The sequence below is a fragment of the Neoarthrinium moseri genome (assembly GCF_022829205.1).
Source record: "Neoarthrinium moseri strain CBS 164.80 chromosome Unknown scaffold141_Wmoseri_CBS_16480, whole genome shotgun sequence".
Lineage (NCBI taxonomy): Eukaryota > Fungi > Ascomycota > Sordariomycetes > Amphisphaeriales > Apiosporaceae > Neoarthrinium > Neoarthrinium moseri.
The window spans coordinates 21,319-30,437 of NW_026055255.1; the positions used below are offsets into that span (position 1 = coordinate 21,319).

The window sequence follows — 9,119 nt, forward strand, 5'->3', positions numbered from 1 at the left end:
CCTCCAGCGGCCGCCGTGCGTCCCCTTGAGGAAAGAGACCGTACCTGGTACATCTGATTTCCTATTCGGGCACTGGCGCCCAAGCTGTCGGACAGGTAGGTAAGCCGCAAGCAAGTCGATTCTCGCGCCATTGATGATTGGACACCTTTGGTATGCGATCATAGTGACTAGTGTTTTCCGCGCCGCTGTGCTCTTGTCGTATTGACCAAAGCAATGCGATTGGTCCCAATGTGCAAGGCTGAGGCTTCCGTGGGAGTGGAAGGGGATGCGATTCTGGAACAAGGACGATCGCCCGTGTTGTTGGCTGGAATGGAGCTTTATATAAGGACAAGAGGACGCTCATCTCATCTCTTGACCACCACTAGAAGCAAAAAATCACTATCACTTCGCTAGGCTGTTTTCTGTACTTTCAAAGACCTAGGGACGCTTCCACTATCTCTGGATCTATTGCAGTCGACTTGAGGAGCCGCAGCACGAAGACCATGGAGGACGGCAAGTACGTGCAAGATAGCGTCTGGTTCTATGCGCCGAACAAAGGAGCACCGGTCTTCTTCGCGGTAGCATTCCTGGTATCAGGAGCTGTACATGCATGGCAGACCGTGTAAGTGGTGGGCACTCTCGACTCCATGATCCTCTTCACTAATCACCTCCAGGCACTATAAATGCTGGCGGCTAACAGGCTTATACGTTTTCTGTCCCACTCTCTTCCTAGCCGGATTCATCGTCAGAGAGCTAGGAGCATTCGACTATACCGATCTCATCAAGTACATTGTCAGCATCTGCTTGGTGTACGCTGCCCCGTAAGTCCATGGCCCTCTCCTCAACACGCACCCGCTTCTGACACATAGAACAGCCCGCTGTATGAACTCGGGAATTACTATGTCCTCGGTCGGATCCTGTACTTCGTCCCTTACCACTCGCCCATCCACCCCGGCCGTGTGCTCACAACCTTCGCTGCCATCTCAATGGTGATTGAAGCGCTAAATGGCAACGGTGCTGCCTATATCTCGAACCAGTCTCTGCCGGAAGAGAAACGCAACATGGGAAAGGCACTGCTCCAGGCAGCGCTCATCATGCAGCTTGTCGTGCTCATACTTTTCGTGACACTCGCGACCTACTTTCAACTCAAGTGCCGGCGGAACGGTATCAACTCACCGAAGGTCAACAGCGCAATGACGACGTTGTACATCAGCACCTCCCTGATCGGCGTGCGCACTATCTACCGCATCGTCGAATACTTTGACCTCGCCAACGTGAACTTCTGGGATCCCAATTTCGACCCGCAGCTCATGAGCCCCATCATCCGCTACGAGTGGTTTTTCTACGTCTTTGAGGGGACTCTCATGCTGCTGAACTCGGTCCTGCTCAACGTGCGCCATCCTCGCCGGTGGCTGCCCAAAAGCACCAAAGTCTATCTGGCCAAGGACGGCGTCACCGAGATCATGGGTCCTGGGTACAAGCAGGAGCGAAACTTCTTCGCGACGCTCCTCGACCCGTTTGACATCTACGGTATGATCAAGGGGAATGACAAGAAGAGTCGGTTTTGGGACGAAAGTGCGACGGGGGAGCCAAAGTCCATGTCAGGTATGGCTTCGACACCAGACACCGTCGTGTGAAGATAACAGAGTATGGGATGACAGAGACACGGCGAAGATTGTCAATGACGACATATATAGTTGGCGGCATGTATACCCATGTATCAGTAGGGGAGTTTCGGGTGCACCAACCTTGTTTGCCTTATTAGACCATATTGTATATTTTGTAGGGTTTGATCATTCTGATAGATTTCCGTTTATTGCAAGAAAGATATCCCCGAACCAGAGCGCCATTTCCAAGGTCTTCAGTTGTCATTCCTACCTAGTGTGATGTTAGTGTTATGTCTCAACCGATTGTACCATTCATGGAGGGAAAAACTTCCAAACATGGTGCAGTGCGTTGCATTCTGGAAGCCAAATTAGGCAGCGTAACCTCAAACAGCCCCCCCTCAACGCCCGCGGTACCTTGAGACGAGGAAAATAGCCCGCCTCAGTAGGGAAACAAACGTAATCCCCCACCAATAGGAAGACGATATACAGATCCATTAGGGCGTCAGCTATGCTCAATAATACACTGCTTTGATGGGAATAACGTCATGGTGGTTAGCTTCACCTTAGTCTGTTGTTGCGTGGGACAAATATGGATGCCAGATACCACTTAGTCCAGCGTGTGAAGGTATCCGGGTGAACATAAAATAGTAATACCGTCACATTTCTTCTTACAGGTATGATGCCTAACGAAACAGACTCATTGGGTTACCCTGGTGACGTTCAACTGAGGTTATAACTAAGATATCTGGTCCTGTACGGTGAAGTGGGAAGCCTCACCATTTTCACCTGCGGGACAACCCAAGGGACGCAATTTGACACCCTCACATCATCTCGTCTTTTATCACAAGGGGTTGGAGTGACCGTCTCATGCGCTCAATTAGCCTTCGTTTCCCAGCTAACGGCATAGGGCTAGCATCAACTCACGCCACGATCCCCCCATGGTCTCTTGCGAGTACCCCAATGGAGTAGTCCACGACTGTGCCATGACGTATGTGACGGTCTACGTTCCAGGCCTGGTCAACTGGAGACAGGCTGATGGTGCTACCAAATAGTACGCATCCCGAGAATGGGTTATTCACAAAAATATGCTACCTTCGTTCAGGACACGCGCCCTAAGCAGACATCATGGTCCCCTATAGAGCGGCCGGAGTCTTCCCCGCTGCGTCGACGACCGTGTCTACTGTAAGTTAGGTATGCAAACCGGCGGATGTGGCCCGTGCTCAAACTCCCCTCCTGCCCCTCCGTTGGCGCGTCCCCAGGATCCCGAGTTTCGGGCGTCGTCAGATGCCGGTCCCCAAACAGTTACATTACCCATCCAGGACTCACCCAAAGCTCTACTTACACCTCTTCTCGCTATTTGACCCATTGAAATCCCCCAGGCCGTCTCATCGTCTTTGATCCAAGCACAATGGCCAGCAACGCCGCCTGCATATTCTGCAAGATCATCAAGGGTAAGTCCCACAGCTCGATGCTAAACCGCATAGTACCCGGGATATGAGGCTCAAGCTGCGGGCTGGACATCAAGGTTGCCGCGGGACGGTGTGCCGTATGCGGCAACTTCTTGTGCTACTCGATTTTGTTTCCATATGCCGCTGGTTGTCCTGCTAGCCTGGGCTCGAGGCTAACGATGAATCCGTTCCAGGCGAGATCCCCAGCCTGAAGCTCTTTGAGAGCGACAAGACGCTCGCCTTCTTGGACGTCGGCCCGTTAAGCAAGGGTCATGCTGTGAGTATCTTCGAACATCCAACACGAGGAGACACAGTTCCGTCAGAAATACATAAGAAAGCAGCGCGGCTGACGTGGCAAACTGACTATAGCTTGTGATCCCCAAGTACCACGGCGCAAAGCTGCTGGACATTCCCGACGACCACCTCGGTGAAATCTTGGTACGTCGACTGCCCTTCCTCCCATATTCGCCCCCAATGATCCGTACACTGACCTTGCGTGTTATAGCCCGTAGCCAAGAAGATCGCCAACGCGTCAGGTGCCACAGACTATAACATCCTCCAGAACAACGGCCGGATCGCACACCAGGTTGTCGACCACGTGCACTTCCACTTCGTAAGTTGTTCCTCCCGTTACCGCGCCGTCATCCCGTAGCCTCCTTTCACTGCTGTCAGTACTTCCAATGCCTCTCATGAGTCGACAGTCGGTCGCTCTTACTAAACACCGTCTTTTTTATAGATCCCTAAGCCCAACGAGACAGAGGGACTTGGTATTGGCTGGCCCACGACGAAGCCGGACATGGATGCTCTGAAGAAATTGTCTGAGGAACTCAAGGCCAAGATGTAGATAACGACTCGGACCGAAGTGAGGTTGCAAGCGTGGAGCAATTGTCAGAAGGCGACATAACCACGGAATGTTGCTTTATCACATCGGACTTACTTGGGCCGTTTGTCAGTGAATCAACAGCAGGCGGGGTTGAAACTGTTTTTCGTCTGGTATTTTCAGAGCCTATCTCTACTGGAGCTAGGAAACCCCTAATCCACATCATCCGCTGCCGTTTCGACGACTGCAGGGGCGGACGCGGTTGCGGCGGCGACGCCGTTTGTAGGCGCGCTCTTATTCCACACGTGATACTCTAGCTTGCCGCCCTCGTTGAGGATTCCAACTCTATCATACAGCGATCGTGACCGGACGTAGGGATCCAGTATCCAGTACCCATCCTTCAGCTTTTTGGCCACCCTGTTGCGCTCTGCCTTGATAGAAGCACGCTTCTCGGCGTCCTTCTCCTTGAACCACTGGTGGGTCTTCTGCTCGTACTGGTCGTACAGCACTTCGCGCTCTCCAAGCAGCTTGTCCCGGGTGGCCGTGTCCTTGAGTTTCGGGTTCTCGCCAACAACAGGCTCGACGTACTCGTACGCCCACGGGTCATCGCCTTCCAGCTCCTTGGGTATCCGGTTGGGGGTGATGAACTCGGACATGTCCTTGACGTTATTGGTGAAGTGAACCTTGCTCGCCACCACGGGGTCCAGCCAGCCCCGGATAATCTTCCAGATACCTATGAACAGCTTAGCACGGGATTACAGGCAGTGGGAAGATGTCGGGATTGACTCACCCTGAAAAACCCATGGCGCCTTGTGGACAAGGACAACGCCTAGACTTTCGGGATAGTTCGCTTCGAAACATTGGATCATGAACTTGACCGGGGTGTAGTCCATGTTGGCCATGCTGAAACCCGTCATGTCGAAAATGACGGTGCCGGTGTCGACCGGAGCCGAGAGCAGCATGCGATTCGTCTCGATGAGGTACACAGTGTACCGCTCCAAGCTTTCCTCAGACTGGTCTCCGGCCTTGTGCAGGCGCGCCCTCACGACAGTGGTGGGTCTGCCTTCCTTGTCGATGCCGTACGAGAAACTCTTGCCGAGTCGCATCTGGTCCAAGAAGTCCTTGGCGAACTTCTTGTCCTTCTCCGTGGCGCCCTGCTGCTCCTGCAGGAGGAAGTGCTCCTCGCCATTCAGCATGATGTCGTCGTCGACCTTGGCATCCTGTCTCCATTTCATGGTGGAGACGAGCATCACCAGAGCCTTCTGCACATCCCACTTCCTCGCGCGCAGAAAGCGCAGCACCAGCTGGTCCGGGTGGTCCATCTTGACCATGGTCCATAGCGCGTCTCGGATGCTGGCAGGTGTGCGGTTGGCCAGCGTCTCTTGGAAGACCTTGTTGTGGCCGAACTTGTCATCTGGGTCGTTCTCCTTAAGTCCGTCCAGTGCCGCGGCCTTCTCGGGGGTGTTCTCCTTGTCCTTCTTGTCCTTCTTCTTGAACAGTCCCAAGCGCTTCTTCTTGGGCTTTTCCGAGCCGGCGGTCGAGGTCCGGCTCTGCAGAGGGGCAGGTGCCTCGTCGGCGGCGACGGCCTCGCCGCCATCCTCATCCTCCACCGCGCAAATCTGGAAGATCAGCTTCCACAGCTCGAAAAGCTTCTCCTCCTGCTCGGGGGTCAGGTTCCCCAGGCGACCGGGGAGGGTATCCATTGCTTCAAAGTCGAAGCCTTCCACGGCAGGTTCTTCGAGGTCAGCGTGGTGTACTCGTTCAGAGGGCTCGGTGGAAGTATTCCAGTAGGATGCCGCGCCGTACACAGCAAATGCGCCTATAGCGAGGGGCAGTATATACAAGAGCAAAGCAGAAGAGCCCTGGAGGGTGTTGCGACAAGTAAGCGCAGTGGTGGGCCGCAGCGTCGGACGGGAGCGGTTGAGACCCGTGGTCAGATTGCGCCGGAGGAGAGTGCGACAAGGAGCGACGGCAGGGAGCGCCGAGAGGGGCAATGGACTGCGACCGAGGCTGTGGACGCGAGAAGCTCTCAGGGTTGACTTTGCTGCACAGGACGGCAGAGGTGCTCGAAGGATTAGGCGCGAAGCAGTTCTCATAAGTCCGAAGACCCGGGCTGGGTCGAGTAGGCTGTGCGGCGCAACAAGTGATGCGCTCTTATGCAGCGGCGGCAGTGACGGCTCGACGAAGCGCAAGAGGATAGAAGGGCACCTCGAAACGCCGGGCTGTCGGGATAGAGGGGGGAAGAGAGGAATGACAGAGACCGACAATGGCAGAAAAGGAATGTTGGGGCTGCGGATATTCGGTGTCGTGTCGTGTCGTGCCGTGCCGTGTCGTGTGCTCTCTACTTATTAGTCAAGCTGAGCTAGCTAGTTGGTATTAAGGCCGGTCTGCCTGCTGCCCCGTCATTGACAGAAGCCGACTATGGATGTGTGTGTGTGAATTACGAAGTGCGACGGGGACTGTCTATACTTCGACCGGACGGGAACTCACAACAGAAGCGCAGCTGAGGAACGGGCACTTGGAATTGCTCTCGAGGACGTGTTCGTGTCGTCCAGCTCACGAGGGCGGCTCGCAGAGTCCAAGGCCGCCAAGGAGGGCTGAGCAGCAGGTGGCAGGATGGCCTACCGTCGTCATCGGGCCCCAAGCCCAACGTCTCCCACATCTCATCTCCGCAGGTGCCGGATTCGCGCGGGTGGGATGGGCTGCCCCCTGCCCACCTGCAGGATTTCGCATGCCAGGCCGGGCCATTAACTAACCTACCTACTGACTTAACCTACCAGGCCTGCTATGTACATCCAAGGTCCCCAATGACCACCAGCCAACAGCCACCCACCACCACCTACGTAAGTTACCAACTTACCCACCGCTGGGCCGCGGGCTGACCCCGCCATGGGCGCCCTTTGGCCCTGAGCCTGTCCCCTGGGCGGGCCCCCTGTTGACAAGGCCGAAGCCCTGAAAGCTTCCAGATTCCCGGGCGCAGACCCCGCCAACAGCAAGCCGCCTGGAATTCCCCAGGCCAAGGTTAAGCTACCCGTGACGGGAGCTGTGACCTCAACCTCAAGAGGCCGGGCTGGTGTCAATCCAAGGACGAACACACCGACGCCTCCTCACCACCCAAGTCACACATCCACATACACATACACACAACACAAGGGCGCGCCGTCCACGAACGACACCTCGCCCCGTGCCTACTCAGACAGCCAGCAGACCATGTCAGGCACCGACCCCCAAGACAGCGGCAAGCGCTCCAACTCGCGCACCCGCAGCATGTCGCGTCCCACGACGCCGCTCCGCCCCTCGTCGCGCTCCTCCTTCCGCGAGTCGGCCCAGCGCTCCGTCGACGGCGCCGAGCCCTTCCCGCTCAACACCTTCGAGCCCGCCTTTGCCGAGCTGTCCGACGCTGTCGCCGACCTCGAGGCCAACATGATGCACTTCCAGCTGATGCACGAGAGCTTGTCCAGGTTCAGCGAGAGCTTCGCCAGCTTCCTGTACGGCCTGAACATGAATGCCTTCTGTGTTGACTTTCCCGAGGTACGGCTGCCGGGGCTACGCCACGCTTTGCCTCCACCACGACTGCAAGAAACATCGGCCTGCTGAAACAAGAGAACAGGGCCCCATTGCCGAGTCTTTCCGTCGGGCGAAACAGAAGCAGAGTGAGGAACAGGCCGAGGCGCCAGGTACGTTGGCTCCCTTCGCCCAGGACGCGAAAATCCATGTGCTGACCGAGTCCTCCCGGGTCTTAAGTGAGGTCACGGAGTACAGAACGTGCTGATCTTGACGGCGAGAATACATTCATGTAAGCTGGGTCCCTATCAACCAGGCTCTCCCCAGCTTGGGTATCTAATTAATCGCTGTGTCTAGGACTACCGACTTCTCCTTTGTCGAGAACCCCTCGACTGCTTCCAAGCCAACGCCAAAAAAGTTTGCAACGCCAGAGACAAGACAATCCCGTCTGCCTTCCGCCCCGCGAGGCACCACCCGAGGTCGTGCAGGCACGGGCCGCGGTAGGGCAAGCGGCCTAGTTAAGCCAAGGGTACGTGGTATCCGATGAACAGCTCTACTGCCGCCCTAGGTGCCTAGAAAGTGCATCCCCTGGTGTTCTTTGATCTTCGTACGCTCGAGTTCAATCAAATGGCGTCCATGTGTTTCGGGCCAACACATGTTCCTCGCTGCTAGCCCTAATAAACGGGTATTTCCGAGGGATGACCCAGATCGAGACCCGTACGTCTCGGCTCCAGATTCCAGGTGTCAGATCAATTGCCATCTCTGACCCTGGTTTCGTGGAAGGCAGGCCTGGCGAAGAGATGCGGTTGGTTCGTAGGGTGGGGATAGTGAGAACGCAGATTGGGAGGAAGGTCGTAGTGAAACTCAAGTTGCCATGGCCATATCGTCGTCCCCTCCGGCAGTGGTTCGACTGGGGCCTACGTTGTTGGTAGTCAAGCCCGCCGCCGCCTCGGCCTCCTTCTGGGTATAGGGCTCCTCCTTCAGCTGCTTGACTCTGAGCGCGATAAAAATTAGCCATGCATACAATGGAAGCATACGACTTCGCCCGTAAACATGTTTGCTTTGCTTACCTTCTCTTGTGGGGCTTGCCCTTCTGGTGCAGGACCATACTTGACTCGGTGTCAAACCACTTGGCACACTCCGTGCAGTACCACTTTCCCAGGCCCGGCAGGTCCTCCGTCGCCTTCGTCTCCTTCCACTGCGACAGATGTTTGGGCGAGAGCAGGTCGGCCTTGATCTGGTCGAGGTCCCGTGTATGGCGACGGGTTTTGGTCAGGGTGCGCTTGTTGCCGACTCCCATGATGAAAGACGTGTTGTGCGGACGACAGGTGCTGTTGTTGGAAGGCTGAGGGCGGCCGAAGTCGCGAGGAAGATTGGGGTTGTGAATGGAGATGTGTGAGAAGGCGATTGCTTCCGCAGAAGATGTGATGTGCAATGCTGATCTGGCTGTCGGCTGGGGGTTGGGTGTCGGCCGTGACCCTCTCAAACTTTTTGGTGGGGTTTTTTCTTATCTCGAGATGGATAAGCGGATCAATGCCAGCTGATGGCAACACCAGCAGCTGTGGGACGGCTTGCCAGTCGACAGGTCCTATTAAGGCGTTACAATAGGTCACTGGGCGGATTTCCGTTACTGACCCCAAGGCACAACGTTCGTAAGAAACCGGACAGAATAAGAGTTTGATCAATATGTCCAATAACTAGGGACTTTGCGTCTCTTCAAGATGCGCTTGCTTCCCACTGGCCTCTATCCTCTGCTTCATG

The 9,119-nt window shown here is 55.7% G+C and overlaps 3 protein-coding genes across 3 annotated transcripts; 2 read left to right on the forward strand and 1 right to left on the reverse strand.

Moving 5' to 3' along the window:
• Positions 1–482: 482 nt before the first annotated feature.
• On the forward strand, positions 483–1,616 carry JN550_013799 (uncharacterized protein; the record flags this gene model as incomplete). Its single annotated transcript, XM_049312426.1, has 3 exons — positions 483–601; positions 654–800; positions 854–1,616. The coding sequence occupies 3 exons, from the start codon at positions 483–485 to the stop codon at positions 1,614–1,616; spliced, it is 1,029 nt and encodes a 342-aa protein (XP_049164236.1).
• A 1,378-nt stretch (positions 1,617–2,994) lies between these two features.
• On the forward strand, positions 2,995–3,878 carry JN550_013800 (uncharacterized protein; the record flags this gene model as incomplete). Its single annotated transcript, XM_049312427.1, has 5 exons — positions 2,995–3,037; positions 3,229–3,311; positions 3,404–3,472; positions 3,540–3,647; positions 3,771–3,878. 5 exons carry the CDS (start codon positions 2,995–2,997, stop codon positions 3,876–3,878), a joined length of 411 nt encoding a protein of 136 aa, XP_049164237.1.
• A 4,344-nt stretch (positions 3,879–8,222) lies between these two features.
• Positions 8,223–8,658, reverse strand: JN550_013801 (uncharacterized protein; the record flags this gene model as incomplete). The annotated part of the gene is made up of 2 exons (XM_049312428.1): positions 8,223–8,352; positions 8,429–8,658. The coding sequence occupies 2 exons, from the start codon at positions 8,656–8,658 to the stop codon at positions 8,223–8,225; spliced, it is 360 nt and encodes a 119-aa protein (XP_049164238.1).
• Between the last annotated feature and the right edge of the window lie 461 nt (positions 8,659–9,119).